We start from the raw sequence: 13,942 nt of genomic DNA, 5'->3' as shown, positions 1-13,942 counted from the left end.
AAGGGCGGGTGGTCCCCCGAGCCATGCGCTAGAGCCCCGTCCCTGCCACCGCGGAGGGAACTCCCCCTGCAGGTGGGTGTGGGAAGGTGGGTGGACAGAGGCTTCCGTGCTTGTCCTGGCCCCAGCGGTCTCATTAACCCTGAGCCCTGTGCCTGCCTCCCCCTGGGTCTGCGAGGGGGCGGCCAGGGGCACGGGGGTGCACCCAGAGCCCCCACCTAGTCCCCGGCAGTCCTCAACCCCAGGAAGCAGCCCTCAGTGCCCCAATTCCACAATCAAGGCCAGTCTACGTCTCATCAAGCGACTTTGCCCAAGATCAACCTCAGCAGCTCAGCTACAAAGCATTTCTGAGCCCCAACCCCGCATGAGGACTGCACTGCATAAAAAACACAAAGCTCCCAGGCTGATGCAGACCGTTTCAGAATGTGTGTGTCAGGATGGCCTGTGGTGAATGCCATGGAGGGAGGGCACAATGCCAGGGAAGGAGCGACAGGGAAGCTGGCCCTCGGGAGGGACCTGGGGGCACTGCCCTTTGAGCTGAGGTCGGAGGGATCAGCGAGCCACAGAAGCAGAGGAGGAGAGAGCTCTCCAGGCTAAGGCAGGAGCTGGTGCAAAGGCCCTGGGGCAGCAGGGAGTGCGGCACCTTAGGAGCGCTGCAATACGCGCAGACTGCCGGGGGTGGGGTGGGCCAGCAGCTGGAACAAGCCAAGGCCACAGAGACAGCACTAGCCAGATGTGAGGGTGAGGATCCTGGGGCCACAGCAGGGCTGTCACTACAAGGTGTCCGTGAGGTGGCCCAGCCACTCTGCCTTTAGAAAGTAACTCTGGCTGCAGAGAGGCAATTTGGTGTAGCCACTACGGGAAACAGGATGGAGGCTCCTCAAAAAATTAAAAATAGAAATACCATATGGCCCAGCAATGCCATTTCTGGGTATTTATCAAAAACAAAACAAAGCCCGGCCGGGCGTGGCTCAGTGGTTGAGCATCGACCTAGGGTCCAGGCGATCGGGGTTCGATTCCCGGTCAGGGCACAGGCCCGGGTTGCGGGCTCGATCCCCGTGTGCAGAAGGCAGCCGATCAATGACTCTTTCATCACGGATGTTTCTATCTCTCCCCCTCTCCTTTCCTCGCTCTGAAATCAATAAAGATATATTTTTAAAACAAACAAACAAAAAAATTAACTCGAAAGACATATGCGTCCGTGTTCACTGCAGCATTACTAGTAATAGCCAAGATGCGGAAGCAACCTAGGTGTCCGTCAATAGACAAGACGTGACACACACGCACACAGGAATATTATTATTCAGCCATAAGCGAGAATGAAATCTTGACGCTCGCAACAACGTGGATGGGCCCAGAGGGTGCTAAGCTAAGTGAAATAAGTCAGACAGAGAGAGACAAATGCCGTACGATCTCACCTCTATGTGGAATCGGAAACAAAACGAAACAGAAACAGACCCGCAGAACAGAGAACGAGCTGGTGGCTTCCAGAGGGGAGGGAGACGGAAAAAAATAAAACGAAAGGCTACAAGAGCCCAGGTGTAAGGTTAAAAAAAAAACAAAACAAAAAACGGTAAGAAAGGTTCAAAGTCATTCAAGATTAATTGACCCTGCTCCCATAAATATTCACAAAAAATAACGACCGGCTTATTGAAAGAATTAATGAAATTCACCTTGTATATGGTGACACACTAGCAAGGGTAGAAAACGCCCTTCTGGCCAACAGAAAGGCCCCACTCCAGAGACTCTTGGCGGTGGCGAACCTCGTCAAGGACGCCCAAGGTCACCCGACACACTCCCGACCCGAGCAGGCCTGCTCCCCACACTAACAGCCGACACAGAGCAGGTCGATCAGTTCGGCTCTGTCATGAGTGTGGAAATGCAATATTAACCCCCTCACACGAGACAGGACAGTGGGGGGAAGTGAGGCGTCTACAAGCCGCCTGGACTCGGGCGCAGTCGGGCTCTAATCGAAAGGGTCGGGTGCTGATGAGCTGCTGATACCGACTTTTCACCTGCCGACCCGTCACCGGAGCCCCGGGCAGAGGGTGTGGGCGGGCGGGCGGGCGGGCTGGTGTGGCCGGTCTACCCCCCCCGGCCGACCGGCCCCGGCGCCCCCACATGGGCTCTGCAGGACCTGGCCCCGTCCTGGCGCTGTGTCCGCCTCGAAGGTGTGCCTTCTAAGCAAGCGTCGCAGGAGAAACCCCCCCAAAGAGCAACAGCACCGTCGGCTTTGACCCCAACCGCAACTGCCACCGAGAAAGAAAATTCAAAGTTGCTTACCGGCCACGAAACTTGGAAAGGAGGCCACCTTTTTTGTCTGTCAGGGAAGAGATAGTAACAGCCGTAAGCACGGGGCCCACAGAACCGAGGCCAAGGGGGGCAGCGTCATGCAAAAAAAGGCTAAGCCCGTGACCGACTGGGGTCCCTGCCGAGCCAGCTCCGTGGCGGGAGCTGGTCTCCCGCGGGCACCGTGACGGGCGGGAGGGGCTCCCGTAATCTGCTTCCAAGGGAGAACCTGCTTCCAGGATTACGCTTAGAAATTAACGACAGGGCACTGAAGGCCATCGTCGAACACCTGGGACCCTCACAGGCGCGCATCGCTGCTGGAAGGGAGCCGAGAGACCCTGTGACCTGATGGTCCCCAAATGACCAGAGCGGGGCTGTCAGAGCAAGGTGAGGGGGACGGGTCCTGGCTGGCGCTGCTCGGCGGGGAGAGCGTCGGCCTGCACACCGAGGGGTCTCGGGTTCGGCTCCCGGTCAAGGGCAGGTACCTGGGTTGCAGGTTTGATCCCGGACCGTGTAGGCGGGAGGCGACCACTCGATGTGTGTCCCGTCCATGTCTCTCTCTCCCCCTCTCCCCCCTTCCACTTTCTCTAAAAATCAATGGAAAAAATATCCTCAAGTGAGGACCAGCAACAAGGTAAAGGGGACTGGACGCCACGCCACGGCTGACCATCGATCGTCACTTCATCGGCGTTAGGAACTCTCACCCGGACCGCTACCCAGAAAAGGGAAGGGCCTGCTTCAGGCTTCGTGTTAATAACCTCCGTCGGGGCGGGGTCAGGGGACACGGGATCGCGTCTTAAAATTATGTTGTTGGGAAGAACAGTGGTTCTCCACCAGGGTGACTTTCCTCCCCAAGGGGACAGCTGGCAATGTCTGGGGACATCTTTCGCTGTCACAACTTTGGGGGGGGAGGCTGCTGCTGGCACCAAGCAGGCAGGGACCAGGGGTGGTTTTAAATACCCTACAGGGCACAGGACAGCCCCCAGCACAGAACTATGTTGCCCCAGTGCCAACGGTGCCACTGTTGAAAAACCTGGGTTTAGGACACGTCAGGTAACGGGCAGAATGAGCTTCGGTCAGATCGGGGAGCACCAGCGACCCCCCACAGGCCCTCGCCAACTCGTGAACACACGCGGTGCGAGCCTGCATCAGCAGGGCCAGCCGCCCACACCTCCTCCCGCCACAGGGACCCCCGCTTTGCCCGGCCTGCACCCCCTCCCTGAAGACGCTGGATGGGACGAGAACACTGGGGGGCGGGTGAGGAGACCACCACGGGGGGGGGGGGGGCAGCCTCAACACTGGGGCCCGGGCCAGACTCTCAGCCTTGGGGAAATTACCTCCGGGATGTTGTTGTTATTGACGGGCCCATTGAGATCGGAGCGCTGCTGCTTCCTCGGCTGCTCCACACCGTTGCAGACCTGGGAAGAGACAAAGGAAAGATGGTGTTTTTATAGGTCAGAAAAATAAACCACGGCGCAATACGATACAACCTGCGTGGGCACGCAGACACCAATTCACTCAACTTTAATTCAAACGTAAGCTTTTATACTTCTAAATTGTTATTGGACGCATATTTTCTAATTTCATTAATTTATTAGTGATTTCAGAGCCAGGAAGGGACCAGAAGAGAGAGAGAGAGAGAGAGACGTGGAGCGGCTGCCTCCCGCGCCCCGGCTGGGGATCAGGCCCGCACCCCGGCTGGGGATCAGGCCCGCACCCCGGGCAGGTGTCCTGACCGGGAGTCGAACCGGCGACCCCCCGGTACACGGGTCGACGCCCAACCGAGCCACACGGGCCCGGCTTCATCAACTTATTATTTTTAATTGGGGTAAAACACCCATAAAATTTACCCTCTGAACCGTTTTTAAGCGGCACCGAGGACATTCGCACCGTTGCGGGGCCCTCGCCACCACCCATTCCAGAGCTTCCTCACACCCCCAGCTGAACCTCCGCCCCATTAAACACGAACCCCTTGCTCCCCCCTCCCGCGGCCCCTAGAAATCCCCAGGCGTCTCCATCAGCCTGGCGGTCGACCCTGGGAGCCCCGTGGAAGCGGAGTCAGACGGGATGTGTCCTTTTGCGTCTGGCTTGCTTCACGCTGCGTAACGGCCTCGAGGCCCGCGTGCTGTGGCTCGCGTCGGGGTTCCCGTCCTGCGAAGGCGGAGTCACATGCCATCGTGTGCGCAGATCACATGGCGTCTGTCACCTGTCGCTGGGCGCCTGGAGGGACGCCGCTACGGACAGGGGTGTGCCAACCTGCCTCAGAGCCCCTGCTCTCGGTTCTTTGGATGAACACCCGGGAGCGGAGCTGCTGGGTCATCCCCACACCGTCTCCCACAGCAGCCGCACCAGTTCACATTCCCACCGTGTCCGAGGGTTCACATCGTGCTCCTGAAACGCCGGAACTCCGAGTTTAACGCGAACGCTAAACTCTAAAATCTAAATCCTTTAGTTAATGCAAATCAGTCCGCTTCCCACTAGAGAAAATAAAATGCCCCAAGGACATGGCGCAGGTCTTACAGACGACACCAAAACAGAACGTCTTACTTTAACTAAACACAACTTAAAGCTTAGATGTACATTGTCTGTCTATTGCCTTGTACCATCCAGAAGACAGAAGCCAGGGCGACGACACCAAAACCACCGTCCAGATCCCACAGGGGGTTCTGGGAAAACAGCGCAAGTCTCGTTCCAGAACTTTCTGGAAATATGTGAAGATGACGATGACATTGATGACGATGACATTGATGACGATGAGTGACATTTATAAAAAAGTTCACGTTTATATTATAAACATACTGTATGTTCTGCTTATTTGTAAATACGTAAGTTAACATTATGTACCACGCGGGGGGGGGGGGCAGCCCATTCCTGCTTTCCAGGCGACAGAGCTGAGGTGCTAATGGCCAGGTAGGTTCCCACGGCTTAGCACGGTGTCCCTGCCCATCCTCCTCCCTGTCCTCGACTGTCACTGTCATGACCCTTACCCCTCCAGGAGGATTGGTATGTCCTGGGGTGGGGCTCTCGGGCTCCTCTACGCCCCGCCACCCTTTCAACCCTCCTTCCCCGACGAAAGGGCGCCGATGCCCCTGAGGACCCCCCCGGGGGACCCTGTGCTGGCCCAGCTGAGCTGACGGTGCCCCTCCTCAGGGCTGCGCCCGACCTGGGTCTACTCCTGCAAGGGACCCGCTGGGGCCTGGTTTGTTCCCAGACCCCGAGGCAACTCTTCCCAGCGCCCGCTGTCTGCACTTCCCACCGTGGCCAGGTCTCCCGAAAGGCACGACAGGGGCTCTCACCTCACACCATCCCCATTCGCTTTTAATAAAACCGATTCAGGACAGCCCCCAGACTCCCCCTCTGGGGTCTTGGCCCCCTGGCAATGTCAAGGTCCACGAAGACCGTGACAATATTGTGCCCCCTTGTTTCACCAGATCCGACCTGGTGACAGGTCACCAGCTTCGCAAGGCTGAGTTCATGGACCTCCTGCCTGAAGGCCTCACTGCCTCACTAGGAGCCGGACAGGCTCCAGGAATCTCCAAACACCCCCAAATAAACCAATAGACGGGTCAACACCACCTGCCAGGCACTGAGTGCCTGCATCCCCTCCAAGCTCATGTGTTGAAACTAAGCCTTCAAGGTACTGGGAGGTGGGGCCTTGGAAGGGTGATCAGGATTGGACGAGCTCATGCGGGTGGAGCCCCAGGAATGGGATTAGTGCCCTCAGAAGGTGCCCTCAGAGGGCTCCTGACCCTCCCGGCACGTGAGGCCACAGCGAGAAGACGGCCATCCACGAACCAGGTCCTCACGAGACACGGGGCCTGCCAGCACCCCGACCTCGGACGTCCACCCCCAGGGCAGTGAGAAATGACTTTCCTTTGTGTGCGGGCCGCCCACTCTGTGTTGCAGCCTGAAGGGACCAAGACGACACCCTCCTGAGAATGTTCCAGCCGGGCTGGAGTCTGCCCTTCCTGGCAGAGGGAGCGCCACAGATGTAGGGCGACAGTCTCACCAGGGTGCCGAATGCACCGGGGACCGGGGAGCACCAGGGAAGAGGCGACACCGGGACTGCCGCTCACCTGGTGCCCGGCGCCTGTGGCTAAAAGAAGAGGTGCCCCCCCCCCCCTCGGGCAACGCAAGGTCGCAGGTCCTTATATAAAATGGCAACTGCCCCCAAACTTCTACAGGCTGGAGCCTTCCCTCCATCAGCATCTCTCAGGCTCCCGCCGACCACTCGTCGCCGTGACAACCACAGCTCCTGATCAAGGACCAGGGCTGTTCGCGAAGAGGCGGCGGGTGGGCCTGCGCCGCTCTCCTCGGGGGCCCATCTGCCGCTCTCACTTCCGTCTCCAGGGAGGGGTGGGGGCCCCGGCAGCAGGGGCGCAGCACCTGAGATAGGCCCACGTGGACCTGGGCTCCTGGCGTCTTAGATGAAGATGCTATTTAAGCCCTTTCATGCTTCCCCCAAGATACAGCAGCCAGACACCCCTAAAAATAAGATGCTGGCCCGGCCGGTGCGGCTCAGTGGTTGCGTGTCGTCCCGTGCACCAAGAGGTCGCCGGTTCAATTCCAGGTCGGGGCACATGCCCAGGGTGCTGGCTCGATCCCCAGCCGGGGGTGTGCAGGACGCAGCCGATCGATGTTTCTCTCTCATTGATGTTTCCATGTCTCTCTCTCTCTCCCTTCCTCTCTCTGAAATCAATAAAAACAATTTTTAAAAAAGATTTTAAAAATAAGATGCTAGCCAGGGTTATGCTGGTCCTTACAGCCCCTGGCGAAGCAGACACACCCCTCTCTGGATCACTATAGTGCCATCGGCTGGAACCCGCATCAGCCACCCCGCAGCAGGTGGCAAGGGAAACACGGGAAGTGAAATGTGCTGACGTGGCAGAGACCCCCTCCCCCGTCCCCCACGGAGCTCTAAAAACAGAACCAGAACATGCGGCCCGGACTGGCCACACCCTGCCAGGACCAGGGCCAGCTGCTCAGGGCAGAGACGGCCTGCCTGTGATAAAAATATACGCATCTGAAAAAACTGTTCTAATAAACATCTTGGCTCCAGTTGGTGGAACTAAAGCCAGCAGTTTTTAAAGTGTCCATTCTGATTCTGTCCGCTTGGTTTCACTGGAAATACGGCGCTATAACCCACGGCGCTTTGCATAAAACAATAGCCGACACACGCTCGCCCTCTCGCGCTCGCCCATCCGCAGGAAGAGCGGCTGTCTCCCAGCTTCCTCCTGAGTGACAAGTGTGTGGTGACACAGCAGCAGGTCAAAGCCAGGCCCGGGATGCTTTCCCCAGTGACCGCCATCTCCCCGCGTACGTGACTCCGCATCACAGAAGTCCCAAGGCAGAGGGGTGATGGGCAAGGTGACGGCCATCTCAGGAAATCATGTCATGTCCCGTTTTCAAAGGCGCCGGTCACCCCTGCGCATCGAATATTCCCACAGAGGTGCTTCCCTTCGTCCAACCTAAGGGGGGGGGGGGTCAGCGGGGACCCTCTGCGTGACGGATGCTCACGCGGGACCAAGCCAAGGTCAGGAACCGGCAGGGTCGGAGCAAGGTCTGGCAGCACCCTGGACAGCTCCCAGGCCCAGCAATCGCCCTGACGCAGAAGCGGCTCAGAAAAAAGGTGAGACGAGCCAAAGAACATCTGTGCGTAGCCCAGGGACGCAGACAACAGGGTGCTGATGGCCAGAGGGGGGCGCTGGTGGTGGTGGGCAAGGGGTGATGGGGAGCATCTGTAACTGAAAAAAGAATAATTTCGTTCCTCTCACAATGCATGTCACTCGCATGATGTTTACCTGGAGGGGTGCGGAGCTCGGGTAAAGAATTTAGTCTTGGAAAAGCTATCCCCGTGGGGGTGACCGCGTCTTATCAAAGCCAGCCTGCGGTTTAAAAGCATCATGATGAGATCCACTGGGGAAACGAGCCAGTGGGCCTTTTTCCATCTCTGGGCGGGCCTGCGAAAGGGCGGGGCCCCTGCCCACACTCCCCTCCCCCCCCCCCCGCCCAGGTATTTCATGGAACACGCCGCCCCTGAAAACTATTCACCGTCTACCTGAGATCCAAGTTGAACTGGGCGTCTGGCCGTCACTTGGCTGCCCCTCCACGGGAGCCCCAGGGGCACAGGCGGGGCCTGGCTTTGCTTTCTGTGCCCCGCCTGCTGCAATCCGCCACCTCTGACCCCCGGAACTGCCTGGCACGTCCTGTGTCACTTGCTCTCTTCTCAGGGCCCCATAAAGGGCGGGAGTACTGGGGTGCCCAGCCCAGCACGTCGGAGCCGACCCACATTTTTCTAAACCGGCCTGTGCGTTTCAACCCTTCGGGAAGCACCATCCAAATAAAGGCTGAGTGTACGTGGCCGGTCCCGAGCCAGCACTCACTGAGTGTCCTGTGTTGCACCAGGAGCCACCTCCCAGGACAGGAAGACACACGTGACAAAGGTCTCAGCTCCGACAGCTCCCCATCCAGCGCGGAGGCGGGCTCGGTGGTCCTGCCGGCCTCGCACCCGCTGGGGGACAGGCTGGGACACACACCCACACACACACACGGGCATGTGTGCAAAGGCAGTCCTGAGGGGCAGAGAGGTGAGCCCAGAGGCCAAACCATCAAGGCTTTGGGGGGCTGTTAAATCTCTCCTAGTTGAGCAGGACCAGAGCCCTCGGGCACGGCTGACTGGGATGTAAGCTGTTCGGCCCTGTGGGAAAGAGCCTGCGATTAGAGTCGGGCCGCGAACACCCGTGTGAGGAGTTCCACCGCGCAGGCAAGGTGCGGTGCCGTCCAATTCTCAAATCAGACCACGTGCACGACCCCTTTCTCAATCTGTGGCTGCTGCACCCCAGATTCCACAGCTTTGCTGCAAACGCTGCAGGGCCCCCCTCCTGCTAATTCAAAGGTGAGGAGCCCTGAGTTACACGCACACACACGCACACACACATGCACACGCAGAGCATCCCTCCAACCAACCTGGCGCTGTGCCCTGAGCTGCTCCTGGACCCAACTGTGCGCAGGGGCCCCCCCCCCACACATCCTGAGATTCCCATGGGCTCAAAATGATCACTGTCGGCCCAAGTGATCCTCAGCCCAGGACATGGGAGTCGCTGGTAGAGGGAACGTGTCTGGCCTGGTCCAGAACAGGGAGCTGCCGCAGCCGGGAGGGAGAGGGGGCTGGAAGGGGGTTCTCGGCCCTGGCACCCGAGCCCTTGCCCTCTGCAGCCAGCTCTCTCCTCTGTCTCCATGGCCTGAGGGCAGGGGGACCAGAGAAGGTACTTTCCAGATTACTGTGACTGAAAGGGCTTTATACGATTTTCCCAGACAATAAAAACAATGTTTTAGAAACCCTGGCTTTAACTAGATTTTAAAAGCACCGAAGCAATCGCAGTCTCCTGCTAGATAAACTGCTCTGTGACAATAACGGCCACCTCCGGCCGTACAGAGCAGAGACTTCATAAAACCAAACACGGCCGTGGCGCTGACCCGTCGAATCGACCCAGGGAAATCGAGTTTGGGAGCTCGGGCAGATCAAGGGCGGGGCTGTGCCAGCCTGGATGCTGTTTGCCAGGGCGGACCCCAGAATTACCAACGACAGGGGCAGCTGAAACCCATGGGAGGGCAGGATGCCGGGGTGGGACACCGGAGGCCCCCGGAACCTCCCCTCCCACCCCCGAACCCCCACCTCAGGCAGACGCCCCATGCACAAAGGAAAGGTGGGGGAAGAGGAGGGGGGCAGCTGCAGAACTGGGGGCAGGACCCTGGGGAGGAAGAGGCAGGCTGCACTCCACCGAGGCCCGGGGTGGTGGACCGGCCCCGACTGGGCCACGCCCGTGGCCCCGTGACTCTGTCCTTAGCACCTGCCCGCAGGCTCCTCCTCCAGCTCTGTCCTACCTGTGGGCCGGTACGCACAGACCGCTCCCTCCTGGGCACAGCGCAAGCCCGGGTCGCCCGGCGCGCGTGGTGCCTCGTGGCGCGCCGATAGGGGTACCTGACACCGGAAATCCGGAACACACCTCTCTCAGCCCCTCGGGGCCTCCCAGGAGCTGCCACCCACTACTGTAGAGCAGGTGCCCATAGCCGCCCATGCCACTGACCAGGGCACGCGTGACAGGCCGCTGCCCAGAGCCGCTGCACACCCTCCCCCCCTTCCTATTGGGTGCCGGCACTCCTGGCGAAATCTCGAAGGCCCCTCACAAAGCAGCCTCCGCCCGGTGCCCACCCACAGCCCAGGCACCTCTATGGCCCGTGTCACGCCTCCCCCCACCTGCCGTATTAAGTTGGCCGTGAGGTATTGATTTATTTTTTCTTTCTATTGTCAGAGGGCTCTTTCTAGAAAGCGCCGGCTGGGCCGATAATAGGCAGAAACCCCAAGTAATCAAAAGGTGCTTTTTTTTTTGCCATCAGAACATCATGTAAATCCAATGCTCTCAACTCCACTGAAGTCTGGAGTCAGGACCGGGACAGAATGCCTGCAGCCCAAGGCCTCTCCAAGGCCCAAAGGAGTAAGTCTCTCATGGGAATTTCGGGCATGGAGCAGGTCCATGGCAGGGACTGGGCTGATTCTCATGACAGATGACACCAGATTAACACGAGAAAGCCGGCCCTCTGAGAGAATCAGTCCAGTCCCTGCCACAGCCAGACCGCCTGGAGATGACAAGAAGCTGCCACCCTGGCCACGCTGCAGGGCCACGGATCTACGATTTCTGGGCTAGACAAACGCGCTCTTATTGGTGCCCCCAGGAGCACGGAGGAGCAGCCCCGTGGGGAGCACTGGTCAGCAAACCCCCCTACAAGGGAGGTGCACTGGTAACCAGCCAGGTCCCCAAAGCGCAGCCCTGGAGCTGTGAGGCCTCGCCCAGCTGCGTCCACACTCACCACGTGGCTGCCGAATAGCAGAGGCCACGAAGGTAGGCGCGAAAAGGCCAGCTCAACCCGGATATTTAATATAAACATGGAGGACTGTGCAAATGACAAATGAATGACCCGGCACATGCCTGAAGGGAGCAGCCAAAGGTGAGTGAGTCATGACAATTAAGCGGCACGCGGGTGCAGAGGACTGGTGGTGTTTTGGCCTGAAGCCCAGACCTTGGGCCCTGGGCTGCCTGCCCCCGGGGGAAGCGCCCCAGCATCTCACGGCCCGCGGCGCATGCAGAATTGCCACACATGACAGGACACCCCAAAGGTGAAGTCAACTTAGGCTTAAAGATCTTGAAAATGAACAAAAGGGCCCTGGCCGGTGTGGCTCGGTAGGTTGGGCAACGTCCCCTGCGCCAAAAGGTCATCGGTTCCATTCCCAGTCAGGGCACAAGCGCGGGTTGTGGGCCCGATCCCCAGTAGGGGGCACGCGGGAAGCGGCCGATCAGTGTTTCTCTCCTTCTCTCTCTCTCTGAAATCAATAAAAATATTTTAAACAGAAAAAGAACAAAAAGCTTCAACGTATGTTCTAGAAATTGGACAGTGAGCCAACGTGACTTATCTCCCAAGCACAGGCCCTTTCTATATGTATTTTCCAAACGCTCGAATTCTTCTGGGGGGAAAAAATAACAATTAAGGCTTTAAAAAACATGAAAGCAGTTCATGAGCAGTTGTCCACAGAATCAGCCAAATAGGAGTTTCTTTGCACAAGTCTAACCACCGTCGTTATAGACTCACAGTGGTTTCTTTAAAGGCAGCTTTTCCAGTGTGTTTATTAGAACACACACTTCCTTTGCTATAATTAAAAGAAAATTTGGCTAAGCCTGAATGGGCCGGCCTCCTTAGCATACATTTCTTCAAGATTTTATCAAACCTTCATATGATCATTTTCGAGATGGTTATTTGCAGCTAATTGCCCATCAGGCCAAGGCCCCTGGGTTCTCGGCGAAATGTCGCCCACGTAGAATAGCCCCTGTGAAATGCACTCGGGTCACTGTCCCAAACACTGGCCACAGCAGCTGGCACCTGCCAGCAGCCCCACATCCCTGCCCATGTCCTGCCGGCCTGAAGAAGCCACCTGGTGGGGGTGACAGTCACACAGATCCCTCCCAAAGCAGGCTAGGGGCCCGATCTCTACCGGGTGGGTGTCTTTGGGGAGCACAGGTTGCTAATCAGCCCTCAAGGAGACTTCCCGGCATTTACTAACCCACCTCAGGGGTAAACTTCAGTGCCACCTAAGGGAACAAATGCAGAACCAGGCACGCGTTTCAAACTGTGGGCGACACCGGAGAGTCCTGTGCTCTCCGGGGCCCCTCCGCCCCCTTCCCGGGGGAGCTGGATCCTACCTGCTCTTGGGCCCACTTCGGCCTCTCCTCGGGAGTCCTGCTCTTGGTCTTGAAGCCTCTCTGGGGGTCTCCGGGGAGCTTGGCCTCGGGAGGGAGGCTGAGCGACTTGGGCCGCCCCTCGTGTCTGCTGGGGCCGCGGCTGGCCTCGCCGGGCAGGCCGGCCTCGGCGGAGTCCCCGGGCCCCGGCTGCGGCGCCCGCCCCGGCACGTGCTCAGGGCTGGGCTCCCCGGCGCTGGCGATGCTGGTCATACTCAAGCTCATCTTGATCTCGGCCACGATCTGGTCGATGTCTTCCTCCTGCTCCTCCAGGTCGCCGTCCCCACGCCGCGGGCGGTAGGGAGACGCGCCGTCCGCGTTCCCGTTCGCCTCCGGGGGATAGTAGTCCGGGTAGCCCTCCTCGCTGGGACAGTAGCGAACGTCCTCCTCCTGGTCCGGCGCCTCGAGGACGGAGGCCTCGTCCTCTGCGATGGGGAGGTGGCCGTCCCGGTAGTCCGGGCCGCCGTCGTCCCCGTGGCCGCGGGCGTGCAGGCCTGCCGAGTCCGTCCACTCCTCCACGGCCTCCTGGCACTCGTCCGTGTCCAGGTGGCGCGCGCCGTGGGGCAGGTAGCCCTCCCCGTTGCAGTCCATGCCCTCCAGGTAGCTGTCGTCCTCGGGGCAGTAACGGATGTAGTAGGTGACTCCCTCCTCCTCCTCTGGGAGGCCCTCGTCATAGTCTTCCTCCTCCGACGTGTTGTTCACGTAGTCGGAGCTGGAGTCCCCGTCGGGGCTGTGGTCGTGGCAGCCCCGCTCGGGCGGCGGGGGGCTCTCGGGCCGCAGGGCGGCCAGCTCCAGGCGCTGGGGCGCGTACTCCTCCCGGGGCGGCTCCGGGTCCTGGCTCTCGGGCTCCTGGCCGTGGGGCCCGGGGCCCGGGCGCGCCCTGTGGTCCAGCATGCTGCTCGCAGTGCTCTGGCGCTTACGGTTGGCCATGGCAGGTGCTCACGCGGCCATCGTCACGGGGAGGCAGCCGCTGCGGGAGGAACGGAGAGGACAGAACAGAGTCAGAGCCCCACGAAGCCGGCGGGACCCGCTGGGGCGTTTCCCCGGAGCCCGGCGAACACACGTCTGTTCAAATACCGTGCCATCCCGCCCCGGCTGACGCATTCGTCAGGAACAGGGCACACCCATGCCAGAGAGGGGGGGGGACATGCAGGCACCGGTGTGGGCCCGACCGTCTTGAAAATGCAGGTGAGCAAGACCAAAGGGCAAAGGGCCAGGTTGTTTCCTCTCCAATACAAACAGCAGCTTCGTTTGGAGGGAACGATGAAGACCAACGAGGAGGCGCTCTGCCTCTCCGGAGCCTAAATCCACAGCTCCCCGAAGGCCACCGCTCGCTCCGTCCCCAGCGCGCTGTCCCGCCCACCCCG

The 13,942-nt window shown here is 59.4% G+C and overlaps 1 protein-coding gene across 1 annotated transcript in view; it reads right to left on the bottom strand.

Annotated features, from left to right (window-relative positions):
* APBA2 (amyloid beta precursor protein binding family A member 2) overlaps positions 1-13,942 on the bottom strand; it is a 79,840-nt gene that overhangs the window by 13,713 nt on the left and 52,185 nt on the right. The window contains exons 4-6 of the mRNA XM_081124676.1: positions 12,540-13,545; positions 3,624-3,704; positions 2,281-2,317 (exon numbers count right to left, since the gene is read on the bottom strand). Of these exons, the coding sequence (XP_080980802.1) occupies positions 2,281-2,317; positions 3,624-3,704; positions 12,540-13,505 (1,084 nt within the window). The 5' untranslated portion in view covers positions 13,506-13,545. The remainder of the gene's footprint in view (positions 1-2,280; positions 2,318-3,623; positions 3,705-12,539; positions 13,546-13,942) is intronic.

This window comes from Miniopterus schreibersii, assembly GCF_964146895.1.
Source record: "Miniopterus schreibersii genome assembly, chromosome: 22".
NCBI lineage: Eukaryota > Metazoa > Chordata > Mammalia > Chiroptera > Miniopteridae > Miniopterus > Miniopterus schreibersii.
The sequence above is the reverse complement of the archived record's forward strand: the minus strand, read 5'-3'. Positions and strand labels throughout refer to the sequence as shown.